We start from the raw sequence: 18,245 nt of genomic DNA on the forward strand, positions 1-18,245 counted from the left end.
GGGTTGGTTGTATTTTTTTTTTTGCAGGTAAAAGAGATGATTTCTTTGGGGCAATGCCACTCAAAAGACCCTTTCAAGGGCCATTGGCAGTTTAGTGTAGGCTAGGTTTTTTTATTTTGGGGGGGCTTTTTTATTTTGATAGGGCTATTAGATTAGGTGTAATTAGTTTAAATATTTGATAATTTCTTTTTTATTTTGTGTAATTTAGTGTTTATTATTTTTTGTAATTTAGATAATTTCTTTTTTTTAATTTAATTTATTTAATTTTAGTGTAAGGTTAGGTTTTACTGTAAGACAAGTTAGGTTTTATTTTACAGGTAACTTTGTATTTATTTTAGCTTGGTAGTTAGTAAATAGTTAACTATTTACTAACTAGTCTACCTAGTTAAAATAAATACAAACTTGCCTGTGAAATAAAAATAAAACATAAGCTAGATACAATATAACTATTAGTTCTATTGTAGCTATCTTAGGTTTTAGTTTAAAGGTAAGTATTTATTTAGTTTTAAATAGGAATAATTTAGGTATTAATTGTAATTTTTATTTGGAATTATTTTAATTATGTTAAAGTTAGTGGGTGTTAGGGTTACGTTAGGGTTAGGGTTAGACTTGGGGTTAGGTTTAAGGGTTAATAACTTTAGTATAGTGGCGGCGACTTTGGGGGCAGCAGAGTAGGGTTAATAAGTGTAGTTAGCTGGCGGCGATTTTGGGGACAGCAGATTAGGGGTTAATAAGTGAATGTCGGTGGTGACGACATTGGTGGCAGCAGTTTAGGGGGTTAATAATATTTAACTAGTGTTTTCGATGCGGGAGTGCGGCGGTTTAGGGGTTAATATGTTTATTATAGTGGCGGCGATGTACGGAGCGGCATATTAGGGGTTAATAAATGTATTTTAGTGTTTGCGATGCGGGAGGGCCTCGGTTTAGGGGTTAATAGGTAGTTTATGGGTGTTAGTGTACTTTGTAGCAGTTTTTTTATGAGTTTTATGGTACAGCTTTGTAACATAAAATTCATAACTACTGATTTTCAATTGATTCAGATCTTGTAGTTATAGGCTGTACCGCTCACTTTTTGGCCGGGCAGGCAAACTCGTAATACCGGCGCTGTGGAAGTCCCATTGAAAAATGACTTTTTGAAAAGTGCGGTAGTTACGTTGTGTAACGGCCAAAAAAGTGTGCGGTACAGCGGTACTTACAAGACTCGTAATAGCAGCGTTAGTGAAAAAGAGCCATAACAATGCTTTTTCACTCATAACGCACAACTCGTAATCTAGCCTTCTAATATTTCAAAAAATAAATACATCTAAAATTACAATAAAATAAACAAAATGATCCAAAATAATGAAAGTTAAACCTAATCTAATAACCCTTTAAAAACAAATAAAGCCTCCCCAAAATAAAAACACCCCCTAATCTAACACTAAACTACCAATAGCCCTTAAAATGACCTTTTGTAGGGCATTGCCCTAAAGCAAACAGCTCTTTTACTTTTAAAAAAAAAGTACAACTTACCCCCTAAAAGTAATCCCCGCCCCCCACCAAAACCACCAAAATAAAAAAACCTAAGCTACCCATTGCCCCTAAAGGGCCATTTGTATGGGCATTGCCGTAAAAAGGGCAATCAGCTCTTTTGCTGCCCATTAAAATAAAAAATCCCTAATCTAAAAAATAAACCCACCCCAAAAAAACAACCTAAGTCTAACCCTGAAATAGTTACTTACCATTCCTGAAGTCCGGAGGTGAAGGTCTTCTTCCAGGCAGCTCCATCTTCATCTAGCGTGCGGACATCTTCTGTCTTCATCCGGAGCAAAGGCGGCGTGGAGCGGAGGTGGCCGCGGAGCATGAACAGCGGTCGCTGAGCAAGAACGGCGTGGAGGATCCTCTTCATGCCATCGGCGCCGCACACTAAAGATTGACTGCAAGGTATCCGTTTTATATTTAGGGTACCTTGCGTTCCTATTGGCTGAAATTTTCAAATCAGCCAATAGAATGAGAGCTACTGAAATCCTATTGGCCGTTCCTGCTCTGCGGCCACCTCAACTCTGCGCCTCCTTCGCTCCAGATGAAGATAGAAGATGTCCCCCGCGCTGGATGAAGATGGAGCTGCCCGGAAGAAGACCTTCACCTCCGGACTTCAGAAATGGTGAGTACCTATTTCGGGGTTAGATTTAGGTAAAAAAAAAAAATTGGGGTGTTTTGTTTTAGATTAGGGATTTTTTATTTTACTGGGCAGCAAAAGAGCTGATTACCCTTTTAAGGGCAATGCCCATAGAAATGCCCCTTTAGGGGCAATGGGTAGCATAGGTTTTTTTAATGTTAGGTTTTTTATTTTGGGGGGTTTGGTGGGTGAGGCGTTTACTTTTAGGGGTAATTGGTACTTTATTTAAGTAAAAGAGCTGATCACTTTAGGGCAATGCCCTACAAAAGGCCCTTTTAAAGGGACACTATACCCAAACATTTTCTTTCATGATTAAGGTAGAGAATATAATTTTAAACAACATTCCAATTTACTTCTATTACCTAGTTTGCTTCATTCTTTAGATATTCTTTAATGAAGAAATAGCGATGCACATGGTGAACCAATCAGAGGAGGCATCTATGTGGAGCTACCAATCAGCAGCTACTAAGAATATCTAGATATGCTTTTCAGCAAAGAATAGCAAGAGAATGAAGCAAAATAGATAATAGAAGTAAATTAGAAAGTTGTTTATAATTGTATGCTCTGTCTAAATCATGAAAGAAAAAATTTGTCTTTCATGTCCCTTTAAGGGCTATTGGTAGTGTAGTGTTAGATTAGGGGGTGTTTTTATTTTGGAGGGGGCTTTTTTTATTTTTATAGTGGTATTAGATTAGGTTTAAAAAATGATTTTAAATAATTTTGTTTATTTTTTCTGCAATTTTAGATTATTTTTTTTTGCTTTTTGTAATATTAGATTTTTGTAGTGTAATGTTAGGTTTTTTATTTTATTTTTAAGTTAGGATTTTGGTACTTTTGGTACTTTTTAATTAATTTATTAAGAAGATGGTCTTTTTTTATTTTATGTAATTAGGGTTTATTTAGGGGGTGTTAAATTAGGGGGCATAGCGATTAGATTAATTCTTAGCATTGTGGGGTTTGGCGGTTTAGGGGTTAATAGTGTAATTGGGTATTTGGCGTTGTGGGGGGTTTGCGGTTTAGGGCTTAATATTTTAATTTGGTTATTTGCGTTGTGAATAAATGGTGGATTAGGGGTTAATCACTTTATTAGATTGCGATGTGGGTGAATGGCGGATTAGAGGTTAATACATTTTATTTAGTTATTGTTGTGGGGCGGTGGCGGTTGAGAGGTACATATTGCGTTCGTACTTCGTGCGGACGGTTTGTTAATACTTTGTGCGGGTAGTTAGGTGTTTTTGTTAAAACTTTGTGCGGGCTGTTGGTTTTATACTTTGTGTGGGTGGTTAGATGTTTTTGTTAATACTACGTGTGTGCGGGCCGTTTAATACTTTGTGCGGGCGGTTAAGTGTTTCTGTTAATACTTCCTGTGGTTGGACGGTTTGGTGCGGGCGGTTAGGTGTTTTTGTCAATACTTCGTGTGGTTGGACGGTTTGGTGCGGGCGGTTAGGTGTTTTTGTTAATACTTCGTGTGGTTGGACGGTTTGGTGCGGGCGGTTAGGTGTTTTTGTTAATACTTCGTGTGGTTGGACGGTTTGGTGCGGACGGTTAGGTGTTTTTGTTAATACTTCGTGTGGTTGGATGGTTTGGTGCGGGCGGTTAGGTGTTTTTGTTAATACTTCATGTGGTTGGGCAGTTTGGTGCGGGCGGTTAGGTGTTTTTGTTAATACTTTGTGTGGTTGGGTGGTTTGGTGCGGGCGGTTCGGTGTTTTTGTTAATACTTCATGTGGTTGGGCGGTTTGGTGCGGGCGGTTAGGTGTTTTTGTTAATACTTCATGTGGTTGGGTGGTTTGGTGCGGGCGGTTAGGTGTTTTTGTTAATACTTTGTGTGGTTGGGTGGTTTGGTGCGGGCGGTTAGGTGTTTTTGTTAATACTTCATGTGGTTGGGCGGTTTGGTGCGGGCGGTTAGGTGTTTTTGTTAATACTTCGTGTGGTTGGGCAGTTTGGTGCGGGCGGTTAGGTGTTTTTGTTAATACTTTGTGTGGTTGGGCGGTTTGGTGCGGGTGGTTAGGTGTTTTTGTTAATACTTCATGTGGTTGGGCGGTTTGGTGCGGGCGGTTAGGTGTTTTTGTTAATACTTTGTGTGGTTGGGCGGTTTGGTGCGGGTGGTTAGGTGTTTTTGTAAATACTTCGTGTGGTTGGGCGGTTTGGTGCGGGTGGTTAGGTGTTTTTGTTAATACTTTGTGTGGTTGGGCGGTTTGGTGCGGGTGGTTAGGTGTTTTTGTTAATACTTTGTGTGGTTGGGCGGTTTGGTGCGGGTGGTTAGGTGTTTTTGATAATACTACATGTGGTTGGGTGGTTTGGTGCGGGCGGTTAGGTGTTTTTGTTAATACTTTGTGTGGTTGGGTGGTTTGGTGCAGGCGGTTAGGTGTTTTTGTTAATACTTCGGGCATGTGGTTTGTTAATACTTTGTGCGGGCTGTTTAATACTTCGTGCGGGCGGTTAAGTGTTTTTGTTAATATTCAGTGTGGTTGGGCGGTTTGGTGCGGGCGGTTAAGTGTTTTTGTTAATACTCTGTGTGATTGGGCGGTTTATTGCGGGCGGTTAGGTGTTTTTGTTAATACTCTGTGTGGTTGGGTGGTTTGGTGCGGGCGGTTAGGTGTTTTTGTTAATACTCCTTGTGGTTGGGCGGTTTGGTGCGGGCGGTTAGGTGTTTTTGTTAATACTCTGTGTGGTTGGGCGGTTTGGTGCGGGCGGTTAGGTGTTTTTGTTAATACTTCGGGCATGTGGTTTGTTAATACTTTGTGCAGGGGATGCCGCATATGTAATCTCAGCCCAGGTGGATTCGTTTGGCTGTGCACACAACTGATGACGGCGACAGACTCGTTACAAGTGCAATTATAGTATAGACATGTTAAACTTCTTCAAAAAAGTTAAAGTGACATTCCAGACAAATTTGGAAAGTACCAGGTGCATTTCAGTTTTGAATAGAAGCATGTTTGTAATATACAGGTATTCACAAAAATGCTTCTAGCAAAAGTTATAACTGTTTCAAAAGTGTATTTAAGTATGCACCGTGCACCAGCATTTTATACACAGCACCGGCTCAGAGAGCCTAAGGTGCTTGTGCCATCTGGTAATGACTCAGTTTGTAATTTGCTGACATGATACAAGCCCCACTGGTGCTCTGCGCAGCTGCAGTATATAAAATGCTGGTGCACTGAGAATATCTAGCTATGCTTCACGTGCATGGGCACAGACAAATGTTAATACTAAAACACTGATAACTTTTACTAGAAGCATTTTTGCTAATACATTTATATTGCAAATATGTTTATATTCAAAGATGTAATTCATCTATGTGCATTTAAATTGTGACCGGAATGTCCCTTTAAACACAGATGAAAATATGGTCAGTGAATGGAGCATACGCACATATGCTTGATTTGCTCATCAGCTGTATCCTCATTTGGAGTGACTCACTTTCACAAACAATAAAAAGGGGAATTTGTTTAAAGACAAAATGCTTTAAGGAACTAGAACAATTTATTTTGTCACATTGGGACGTTCATATTAACCCTTTTGCTGCTGGCCCATTTCACACTACTATGCTAGAGTTGTTTTTACTTGCTCAGCCCTCATTGCATTTACACATATTAGCTTTTTTCAGTGAAGCACCCAGTCAGGAACACTAAAAAAACACCTTTATACAAGGGATCTATAGCTTGTGCCAGGATATGGTTAAGAACAAAGGCAATCATTGTCAGTAAAATGTAAAAGCACAAATGTGATATACTGCTTATCATGCACTTGCAATCTGTTATATGTAGGAATGACTACCAGATGTATGGGCACCAGAATGACAGAACACTTAAGTAACATTAGGACTGCACGTAAAGATGTGGAAAATAAGAAAAAGATTACCAGCGTAGCTAGACATTTTCCATTTTAATGGGAGGAGAGTCCACGGCTTCATTCATTACTTGTGGGAATTAAAAACCTGGCCACCAGGAGGAGGCAACGACACCCCAGCCAAAGGCTTAAATACCTCCCCCACTTCCCTCATCCCCCAGTCATTCTTTGCTATTCGTCACAGGAGGTTGGCAGAGAAGTGTTGGAAGATTCAGAGTAGTCTCTTATGGATGGTAGTACTCTTCAGAATGGGACTGGCTTTTTAAGTAGTTCTGTCAGCCTCTCAGTGAGAGCTTAGATGAAAGTTAGAGTCCGGAGATGCAGGGAGAGTCTTTTTGCGAAACTATCCCGATTCAGATTAACAGCTCCATAAGCAATCAGCATTGACAAGTTTCGCTGCCTGCTTTCTGCACTCAGGTCCATGTTAGGAGCGATGCTACTACCCTATCACACTTGAAGGCAGTGTTCCTGTTCCACTGCAAAGATTCTGGTAAGATTGTTTCATTTTACACATTTGATAACACCAGAAGACAGGGTCACAGTGTGTCTCCTTTTATCTGTATAGAATCAAGGGTTAATATCCTCAGAAAGGGGATTATTGAACAGGGGGGGATTTATGCATAATATTCTTTATTGTGTTTTATGCTGCGACATGTGTGAGATGAGGCTCTGTCAATGTGTGAACAATCTGGTTTCCTTAGAGAGATACGACGCAGACTTTTTTTGGCGCGTTTTTTCAATAGTGCAGGGGTGGTCCTGCATGGCACTCCATGTGACCCGGTGTGGCCTCTTTAACTTCCTCTTTCATTGACCGGCGGTTGCAGGAGACGAAGAGTTTTCTCTGTAGGAGGTGGTGAGTGCTTCGGCCATTCGGGTATAAAGGTGCCGTTTAATTTCTATCTAGTCCATAATAAAGGTGCAAGCTATGGAGGACTCTGATATGTTAGAGGGTACTCCCTCTTTAACCAAATCTAATTCCTTTGTTTATCGTGAGGAGGTTCCGGTGGATCCGCCTGCTCAACTATGTTCCACATGCTTTGATAATATTGCAGTATCTAAAAAGAAAAAGATATTTAGTACAACTGAGCCGTCCACCTCTAAAGGGTTCTCCGTCCCGCGAGGTGCGTTCCCTACATTCATCTCCGATTACACATGCAGCTCCCCAGGGCACTACTAATCCTCCCGGGGAGGGGCTCTTTGGCCGCCAGATTTCGCTGAGCACTTACAAATGGCGGTCTCCATGGCCTTCAATGCCTTACCACGCCTTGCTAAGTGCAAGCAAAAGGTGAAACATAGCTATCCATCCCAGGGGTCATCTACTCCGTTGGATGTCTCTGATAGATTATCCGCTGATGAAGATGAATCCAACTCTTCTGAGGACGCTCTCTCTGGATTGGAATTGGCGACATCTAGACCTCCGGCTGCAGAGGAGCCAGACTTTAAGTTTAAGATGGAGCATTTGTGCTTTCTGTTGAAAGAGGTGCTTGCTACGTTAGAGATTCTGGAACCGAAAATACCGGAGGAACCTTCAATCCCTAAGCTAGATAGGTTTTACGAGGACAGGGTGGTGCCTCAGACATTCCTGGTCCCCGTTAAGATGGCTAATAGTTTTAAGTTCCGGACTCTCAGCTTGAGCTCGGGGGGGCCAATCCTAAGTTGGATGGTGCTATCTTCACGTTCGCTAAGCGCACAACTATCCCGCTCGAAGATAGCTCTTCGTTCAAGGAGCCCATGGACAAAAAAATTGGAATCCATGTTGAGAAAGATGTTTCAGCTCACAGGGTTCGTTTTTCAACCGGGAGTGGCGGTCGCTGCGGTGACTGGGGCTGCTACCTACTGGTGTGACACTCTATCAGCTATGGTGGAGGTGGAGACTCCCCTCGAGGAGATACAGGAATGAATTAAGGCCTTAAGGGTAGCTAAGTTATTCATCTGTGATGTAAATATGCAGATTATTCGCCTGAATGCCAAGACATCAGGTTTTTCTGTTCAAGCCCGTAGGGCTCTGTGGTTGAAGTCATGGTCTGTGGACATGACTTCCAAGTCTAGATTACTATCCCTCCCTTTTCAGGGGAAAGTTCTTTTTAGTCTGGGCCTGGGAGGCAACGGTGCTTTCCTACCGCAGGATAATAAGACTAAACCTAAGGGGTGTACTTTTCGTCCCTTTCGTTCAGACAAGTTCCAACGCCAGCAACCTGCCGTGAAAACCGAGCAGTCCAAGGGATCATGGAAGCCAGCTCATTCTTGGAACAAGGCCAAGCAGAGCAAAAAAACCAGCCGAGACAATATGGATCGCGTAGGAGGCAGACTATCTTTTTGCGGAGGCCTGGATGAGAGATGTTCAGGACCCTTGATTTCTGGAGGTCATCTCCCAGGGTTACAGGATAGGGTTCAAGACTCTTCCGCCCAGGGGCAGATTCCTCTTGTCAAACATATCATCAAGACCAGAGAAGAGAGACCCCTTTCTGGAGTGCATAAGGGATCGCTCCTCTCTCGAGGTAATCGTACCAGTACCTCTGGCGGAAAGAGTTCTGGGGTATTATTCAAACCTTTTCGTGATCCCAAAGAAGGAGGGCACGTTTCGTCCGATTCTAGACCTAAAGTACCTAAACAAGTTTCTGTCGGTCCCATCGTTCAAGATGCAGATGATCAGGTCTATTCTGCCCCTAGTTCAAGTGGGACAGTTCATGACTACAATAGATTTGAAGGATGCTTACCTTCACGTGCCAATCCACAAGGATCACTTCAGGTTCCTAAGATTTGCCTTTCTGGACCAACACTTCTAGTTTGTGGCCCTACCGTTTGGCCTGGCGACTGCCCCAAGAGTCTTTATGAAGGTTCTGGGAGTCATGCTTGCTGTGGCGAGAGCCAGAGGTATTGCAGTGGTACCTTCTCTGGACGACATCCTGGTCCAGGCTCCACCCTGCAGTCTTGCAGAGGATTATTCAAGGGCTCTTCTTCTCCTTCGATCTCATGGATGGAAGATAAACGTAGGAAATTGTTCCCTGGGTCCCAGCAACAGAGTGGAATTTTTGGGCACGATGATAGATTTCATATCCATGAAGATTTTCCTGACAGATCAGAGACGTTGCAAGATTGCATCCAGCAGTCTTGCCATTCAGACCTCCTCAAGGCCATCTGTGGCCCGGTGTATGGAGGTGGTTGGGCTCATGGTATCCAGCATAGATGTCATTCCATACAACAGGTTCTATCTCCGTCCTCTTCAGTTGTGCATGTTGAGACAATAGAACGGCGATCACTCAAATCTATCCCAACAGATCTCTCTCGACAACCGAACGAGGGAAACCCTCTCTTGGTGGATCTGTCCGGACCAATTGTCCCAGGGGACATCCTTCTTGAGACCATCCTGGGAGATTGTGACCACTGACGCAAGTCTGTCAGGATGGGGAACTGTTTGGGGTGCCAGGAAGGCACAGGGCGGGTGGACTTGAAAGGAGTTGCTTCTCCCAATCAATATCCTGGAACTTTGAGCGATCTTCAACACTCTGAATGCTTGGCCCTTTCTGGGGTCGTCCCGGGGGAATGGTCTCTCCATCGCAAAGTGTTTGTGGAGATCTGCATCAGATGGGGGACGCCAGAGATAGATCTCATGGCGTCCAGACTCATCTTCAAGCTACTCATATATGGGCCATGGTCTAGGGATACCCAGGCAGAGCTAAGAGATGCCTTAGCGGTGCCTTAGAAGTTCAACCTAGTCTACATATTTCCACCATTACCACTTCTACCTCGAGTAGTGGCCCCATCAAGCAGAAACAAACTTCGGCTATTCTAATTGCTCTGTTGTGGCCACAGAGGATGTGACTTGCGATCTGGTGGGGATGTTATCGTCTCCTCCATGGAGGTTACCCTGTCGCAGAGATCTGCTGGTTCAGGGTCCCTTTCTACATCAAAATCTTGATTCTCTGAAGCTGACTGCGTGGGGATTGAACGCTTAGTCCTAGCCAAGAGAGGTTTTTTTCTGAAAGAGTGATTGATACTCTCATTCAAGCCAGAAAACTGGTTACTCTGTGCATCTATCATAAGGTGTGGAGGACCAGCTTGTCGCTTGACATTAAAATTATTTCCTGGAAGGTTCTATTCCTATTGGCTATTGCATCGGCACGCATAGTCTCTGAGTTGGCGACCTTGTAATGTGAGCCTCCTTACCTGATTTTTCACGCCAACAAGGCTGTTCTTCGCACTGGGTTGGTATTTCTTCCCAAGGTTGTGTCGAATTGTAACATCAATCAGGAAATAGTAGTTCCTTCCTTATGTCCTAACCCTTCTTCTTCAAATGAAAGGTTACTTCATAATTTGGATGTGGTTCGAGCCTTGAAATTCTATCTTTAGGCCACAAAGGAATTCAGACAGACTTCGTCCTTATTTGTGGTGTATTCGGGGAAGCGCAAGGAGCAGAGGGCCTCTTCCACTTCTTTTTGGTTGAGGAGCATTATTCACTTGGCCTATGAGACAGCGGGACGTAAGCCTCCTCAGAAGATTACAGCTCACTCAACTAGGGCTGTGGCTTCTTCATGGGCCTTTAAGAATGAGGTCTCAATGGAGCAAATTTGTAAGGCGGCTACTTGGTCCTCCTTACATACTTTTGCTAAATTTTACAAATTTGATGTCTTTGCTTCGGCGGAAGCAGCTTTTGGGAGAAAGGTTTTGCAGGCTGTGGTGCCCTCAATTTAGGGTTCGCCTCCTTTTGCCCTCCTGTTTTTTTTAATTCAGTGTCCTCTAGAGCTTGGATAATTGTTTCCCACAAGTAATGAATGAAGCTGTAGACTCTGTTCCCATTAAGATGGAAAACATAAATTATGCTTACCTGATAATTTCATTTCCATTTGTGGGAGGAGAGTCCACGGCTCCCGCCCGTTTCTCCGGTGGGCGGACCAAAATTTATTTTTGTTCCATTTATTCCCTGATACTTCTCCTACTGTTCCTTGTTCCCTTGGCAGAATGACTGGGGGATGAGGGAAGTGGGGGAGATATATAAGCCTTTGGCTGTGGTGTCTTTGCCTCCTCCTGGTGGCCAGGTTCTTAATTCCCACAAGTAATGAATGAAGCCGTGGACTCTCCTCCCACAGATGGAAATTAAATAATAAGGTAAGCATAATTTATGTTTTTTACAATGCTATAACGGCAACACTAGTACCTTCAAATGCTGGGGCTTAGAATCATACAAAACAGGTATCAGAGGGGGTGATACTGAGCAAGTACTATTAAAGAAAGAAGCGAAATGGATATTCAAACTACAATCCGTTATGCCCTATGGTCTGAACGAAAATAATATCTTTTGGGTCTTTCTATAGAATAATATATTTAATAGGAGTTTACATCCATCATTGAATTAATTTTATGGAAATTTCATTATCCACATATGGAGATGTGACATGCTTATTAATTTTCACCACATTTAATTTCACTGATACAAATTCATTGTCCCAGGGAAATAGAGGTATATAGATTATGTCGATATTAATATATTGCCAATTTAGTGATCTTTCGACGCATACAGAGTATGTGTATCATTAACACGTTCACTTCACGTACATAATGAATATATGGGTCTTTTAAATATACAATTATTGTTTACATCAAACCTCCACTGACATCACTTTGGCACATGTACTCAGTGTTTATTATTCGTAGGGGAAGTTATATAAATAACTTTTTACCACAATTCATAATTAATACAATGGTTTGGACTGATAGCTCCATTTATATATATATTAGTTAGAAAGTTTAAACCTCTGATATGCACCCTGAATATTGTGAAATAATTTGGTTACCAATCATCACAACACTAATATAAACAAACATTTTAGCCTGTTTTGGTATAGTAAGTTTATTTGTGCGTGCGTGGGATTGGATGTTTAACCATTAATATTTCACTCGCAGATAGGATCCGTAATACTAAATAATCATTTACTGTGTTATGCAACCTGCTACAGTAAAATTGCCCTTCATAATAAGATTGAAAAATAGCGATCTGTGTGAAAGCTGGTCAAGAATTCACTGAAAGGTGCATTTTAATAAGGTGCATGTCAAGTTTCCCATGTTTACCAAGCACTCACGTTTGCCATGTACTGTATCCATTCAACTAGTATTGCCAATACATAACATATTTCTTACTCAAGTTTACGCCCACATATACTACTCCCAATGAGATGGTAAGAGCGTATGGGTGTGTATGCTAAGTTAGAGATCATTGGCTAAACAACACAGCATGTTGAATCTAATATGATTGGCACCAATCCCTAGCACGCCTCCATCCTACGGAGGCAGAACTCATCTGATAGGTCAATAAAGAGGCGTGATCGTGTCTGGCCTTTCAATGGGGTTTAAAAGCCCTGAGTCTTCGACAATCAGTTTGTCTTTCACCGCAATAAGATATACTTTGAAAAAGGCCGTGTTAGTGTCCGAAACGCATTTGTACTCAGCTAGATTACTGATTTTACTATCCCTGGCACCTGAAGCCGACGATTCCAGTTATCGGCCAGGAATACAGGGGGATGGTTTTCAGTGGTTCTAATTTATTCTCATAGGTGATGGGTAGTGGTTGTGTGTTATTTAAGGGTAGATGATTTGTACTTTACCCATTTTAATACATTTAATTAAAGTTTGGTTTTTAACTTATTTAATTTATATACCTGAGTGAGCTGATATAGTCAGCCTAGTTATTCATTAATTAGGAAAGAGTGCTAGTTAATCCCCTTCTTTTCCCCTTTTCTCTCCCTATTCCCTATTGTTTTGAACTAGCCTGTGTGTGTCACCCTATCCATGACATCTAATGATGCTAGCCTGTGTGTGTCAATCTATCCATGACATCTTATGATACTAGCCTGTGTGTGTCACCTTATCCATGACATCTAATGATGCTAGCCTGTGTATGTCACCCTATACATGACATCTAATGATGCTAGCCTGTGTATGTCACCCTATCCATGACATCTAATGATGCTAGCCTGTGTGTGTCAATCTATCCATGACATCTAATGATGCTAGCCTGTGTGTGTCAATCTATCCATGGCATCTTATGATACTAGCCTGTGTGTGTCACCTTATCCATGACATCTAATGATGCTAGCCTGTGTATGTCACCCTATTCATGACATCTAATGATGCTAGCCTGTGTGTGTCAATCTATCCATGGCATCTTATGATACTAGCCTGTGTGTGTCACCCTATCCATGACGTCTAATGATGCTAGCCTGTGTGTGTCACCTTATCCATGACATCTAATGATGCTAGCCTGTGTATGTCACCCTATTCATGACATCTAATGATGCTAGCCTGTGTGTGTCAATCTATCCATGGCATCTTATGATACTAGCCTGTGTGTGTCACCCTATCCATGACGTCTAATGATGCTAGCCTGTGTGTGTCACCCTATCCATGACATCTATTGATGCAAGCCTGTGTGTGTCACCTTATCCATGACATCTAATGATGGTAGCCTGTGTGTGCCACCCTATCCATGACATCTAATGATGCTAGCCTGTGTGTGTCACCCTATCCATGACATCTAATGATGCTAGCCTATGTGTGCCACCCTATCCATGTCATCTAATGATGCAAGCCTGTATGTGTCACCGTATCCATTACATCTAATGATGCTAGCATGTGTCTGTCACCCTATCCATGACATCTAATGATGCAAGCCTGTATGTGTCACCGTAACCATTACATCTAATGATGCTAGCATGTGTGTGTCACCCTATCCATGACATCTAATGATTCTAGCCTGTGTGTGTAACCTTATCCATGACATCTGATGATGCAAGCCTGTATGTGTCACCCAATCCATGACGTCTAATGATGCTAGCCTGTGTGTGTCAATCTATCCATGACATCTAATTATACTAGCTTGTGTGTGTTACTTTATCCATGACATCTAATGATGCTAGCCTGTGTGTGTCACCTTATCCATGACATCTGATGATGCAAGCCTGTGTGTGTCACCTTATCCATGACATCTGATGATGCAAGCCTATGTGTGCCACCCTATCCATGTCATCTAATGATGCAAGCCTGTATGTGTCACCGTATCCATTACATCTAATGATGCTAGCATGTGTGTGTCACCCTATCCATGACATCTAATGATGCAAGCCTGTATGTGTCACAGTAACCATTACATCTAATGATGCTAGCATGTGTGTGTCACCCTATCCATGACATCTAATGATTCTAGCCTGTGTGTGTGTCACCTTATCCATGACATCTGATGATGCAAGCCTGTATGTGTCACCCAATCCATGACATCTAATGATGCTAGCCTGTGTGTGTCAATCTATCCATGACATCTAATTATACTAGCTTGTGTGTGTTACTTTATCCATGACATCTAATGATGCTAGCCTGTGTGTGTCACCTTATCCATGACATCTGATTATGCAAGCCTGTGTGTGTCACCTTATCCATGACATCTGATGATGCAAGCCTGTGTGTGTCACACTATCCATGACATCTAATGATGCAAGCCTGTGTGTGTCACCTTATCTATGACAACTAATGATGCCAATCTGTGTGTTTCACCCTATCCATAACATCTAATGATGCCAGCCTGTATTTATTACCCTATCCATAACTTTTAGTGATGCATGCAAATAAATGTCTCCCTATTTGTTCACTGTTATACTAATCATTGATTTCCACATTCCAGCAATAGCATTGGGTCCTAGTGATCTTTACAACAAATAGAATTCACCCACTGTTGGATAATCGTGCTGGACTCTCCATATGGTGATCTAAAATTGGGGTTACTAAGAGAGCGACACTGTATATGGGGTGTGGTCAAAAATTAAAAACACTTCCACACCCTGAAGCCCTAAAGCCACACAAAATAACTGACCATTTTTTTATTAGATACATTATTTATTAACTACTACTCCAGTCTGAAAGCGCAAGAGAGAAACACCCCACAATAAGTGAATATGTCAAGCAAAAATGAGGTTTATTACATACACTAATCTACTCATAAACAGAAAAATACAAGCTCATAGTATCCAAAATAGGAACCGCAGAAAGGAGTCCACTCCACAACAGTCTCTCAGCTGTTTGATGTTCCGAGCCGGTGTTCTAAAATAAGTTGTCTACCATGGGAATGTGTCCATCACGTCACTTCCGGTGACGTGTAATTAGCTGCTGGAGGGGTGCGCATGCGCAAGAGGCCCAACCTCCTACAAACAGCTGTTTCCAATAGTTACGTCTGTAAGAAACTTCCATAATCCAGATGTATACTGTTTCATGAGCAGACCTAAATCAGGAGAAGCATGTTCGCTACATTTTAGGTCCTTTTACATCTTCTGTTACGTAAAAGTCCCTGCATCAACAAACTTACCTTTTATATTACAACAAGCCTGCTCTAATAAATTACACTTATCTATATATTCTGTTTGTTTTTACTCTCGGTCCCAGTTTTGTCCCAAGAGTCCTCTTTTTCTGTCTCCCCCTCCTCCCATACACAGCGGCCCCGGGGTGATGTTTGCACCCTGCCATTCACCTTACTACTCGCTCAGGAAGTGAGGGCTCATTCAGATTGGAGTCCCACTTGTGTGCACTGGAGTTTGAGGAGCTGGGTATCCGTGAAGAGTGTGGGGTGTTTGGCTGCATCGCATCAGGCAAGTGCCACACAGCTGGATATGCCCCATGTTATCACCGTTGTTCTAAAATAAGTTGCCTTAAACAGCTGCTTGTTGCTGTCACTCCCAGTTTGCTGTCAGTCAGCCTATACCGATGGGTAACTGCTGCCATCTCCTCCGCCTACACTGGCGCGTCATGCAGCTGCGCTCTTCATTGCTACCCGTTGCGTAGTTTAAATCAGCTGTTTTAATGAGGTTGGGCCTCTAGAGCATGCGCAGTGAGCGCCACAAGCCTCCAGCAGCTGATTCACGTCACTGGAAGTGACGTGGTATACACATTCCTATGCGGTAGACAACTTATTTTAGAACACCGGTGTTCTATTAGAATCTGCTCCTTCTTACTGCGCATGCTCTGTATGACGTAATTGCACTCCACATATGTTAAATAGGAATGTGTGGAATGTGATTATGTCATTCAGTATCATGCGCAGTCAGAGGGAGCAGATTCTGACTTGGAAGCTGTAGTGTCGGAATTTGCTGCTCAAACAAATGCGCGCATGCGCTGTTAGAACGCTCATCGCTTGTTGTCACGGTCAAGAGGAAAAAGGTAACAATTGCAGCGTGTCCTGTGTGTAGCCAGGATATATGTCCACCTTAAAGAAAAACACTAGGAGGAAACTCAAGGAGGAGCCAAACTTCGATGTGACACGATAGTGAATATATATATATATATATATATATAAATATATATATTATGTATATATACAGTATATATAGACATGCAGGTTTCAGGAAAAGCACTCCTCCGGATTTTAACAAACATAAACATTTATTGGTATAAACGTTTTCGAGGTTGCCCCCGTCCTCAGATACAACATAAATCCCGAAAACGTTTATACCAATAAATGTTTATGTTTGTTAAAATCCGGAGGAGTGCTTTTCCTGAAACCTGCATGACTGTTATTTGATTTGAAGAGCACCACGGTGGTTGGAACTTTATAGTGTGCTGGGCTCATCAGCTTTGTTTTATATATATATATATATATATACACACACAGGACACACTGTAATTGTTGCCTTTTTCATCCTGATCGTGACAAGCGATCTATTGACTTATTACACTATTGTGGGGTGTTTCTCTGTTGCGCTTTCAGACTGGAGGAGTAGTTTTGGAACTTGGCCGTCGGACAAATGGCCTGATTGTTAAGAAAGCTGTAGTAAGAAACCCTGTGTCTACTACACCCGCACTGAGCACTTTATTGAAGAGATCAATTGCTGTGATATACTATCATTTTACATACAAGTAAGACTGTTACATATTGGACATTGGAGCTAAGCGCTCTCTACCTTTGGAAATTGTGTGTTTGTATTGTTTATTAACTGTCTTAGTCAGACATATTGGTTATCGTATATGACCAATGATGCACCGAGCTGTTCCTCAAATAAAAGAAACAAAAAAAAGTAACAGCCAGTATCCAAATATAGAAAATGTGTCTTGTTTTCACTGTAATAATGTACAGATAATTACCTATGTATAATATGTTTGTTACCAAATAACACCCTTATAATAACATTTAGCTATCGGTCTATTCTCTTATATTCTGATCGGTGACTTACTTAACTTTTGATTAATTTTCTTTTTTTTCCTGCTCTACAGGAGTCACGTGGACATAAAAAGCTACTGGCTGTTGCCCCTATTGACCTGCGCAAATATGCAGCTGTGTCCCCTGCGCCACGAGAAATAAAGCTAACGTTCACTCCTCGATCTGTCAAGGTGGTGTCAGCCATGCTGACTCTCAGCATCACTTGCACTCTGTTGCGAGAGGGCAAAGCTACGTGAGTCAATTAACTTGAGTCTCTTTTACTTTGGTTAAAAGATCATAATTCAGAGGACTTACAATGTTCAGTGTAGAGTTTTAGTTGTGAATGTAATACAATAACGATTAAGCTGTAAATGAAAGTGCCATTACTGTGTTGAGCTTTAGACACAATCGATATTCAAGTTCTGTGATGCTATATAGTCTAATGATAATTGCTTGAGATGTCACATTGCATTTCCTTGCCCTGGAAATTATTTCAAACCTAAAGCAAACCTTTATAACACTCAGGTCTAGTTTCCAGTGATGGTGATAACTTTATAACACTCAGGTCTAGTTTCCAGTGATGGTGATAACTTTATAACACTCAGGTCTAGTTTCCAGTGATGGTGATAACTTTATAACACTCAGGTCTAGTTTCCAGTGATGGTGATAACTTTATAACACTCAGGTCTAGTTTCCAGTGATGGTGATAACTTTATAACACTTAGGTCTAGTTTCCAGTGATGGTGATAACTTTATAACACTCAGGTCTAGTTTCCAGTGGCGATAACTTTGTAACACTCAGGTCTAGCCTCCAGTGGCGATAACTTTGTAACACTTAGGTCTAGCCTCCAGTGGTGATAACTTTATAACACTTAGGTCTAGTTTCCAGTGATGGTGATAACTTTATAACACTTAGGTCTAATTTCCAGTGATGGTGATAACTTTATAACACTTAGGTCTCGTTTCCAGTGATGGTGATAACTTTATAACACTTACGTCTCATTTCCAGTGATGGTGATAACTTTATAACACTCAGGTGTAGTTTCCAGTGATGGTGATAACTTTATA

At 41.7% G+C, this 18,245-nt stretch overlaps 1 protein-coding gene across 1 annotated transcript in view; it reads left to right on the forward strand.

Annotated features, from left to right (window-relative positions):
* Positions 1 to 18,245, forward strand: part of EHBP1L1 (EH domain binding protein 1 like 1) — a 333,907-nt gene that overhangs the window by 114,379 nt on the left and 201,283 nt on the right. The window contains exon 5 of the mRNA XM_053689234.1: positions 17,252 to 17,430. Coding sequence (XP_053545209.1) covers positions 17,252 to 17,430 — 179 coding nt within the window. The remainder of the gene's footprint in view (positions 1 to 17,251; positions 17,431 to 18,245) is intronic.

This window comes from Bombina bombina, chromosome 7 (assembly GCF_027579735.1).
Source record: "Bombina bombina isolate aBomBom1 chromosome 7, aBomBom1.pri, whole genome shotgun sequence".
NCBI classification, from domain to species: Eukaryota; Metazoa; Chordata; class Amphibia; order Anura; family Bombinatoridae; genus Bombina; species Bombina bombina.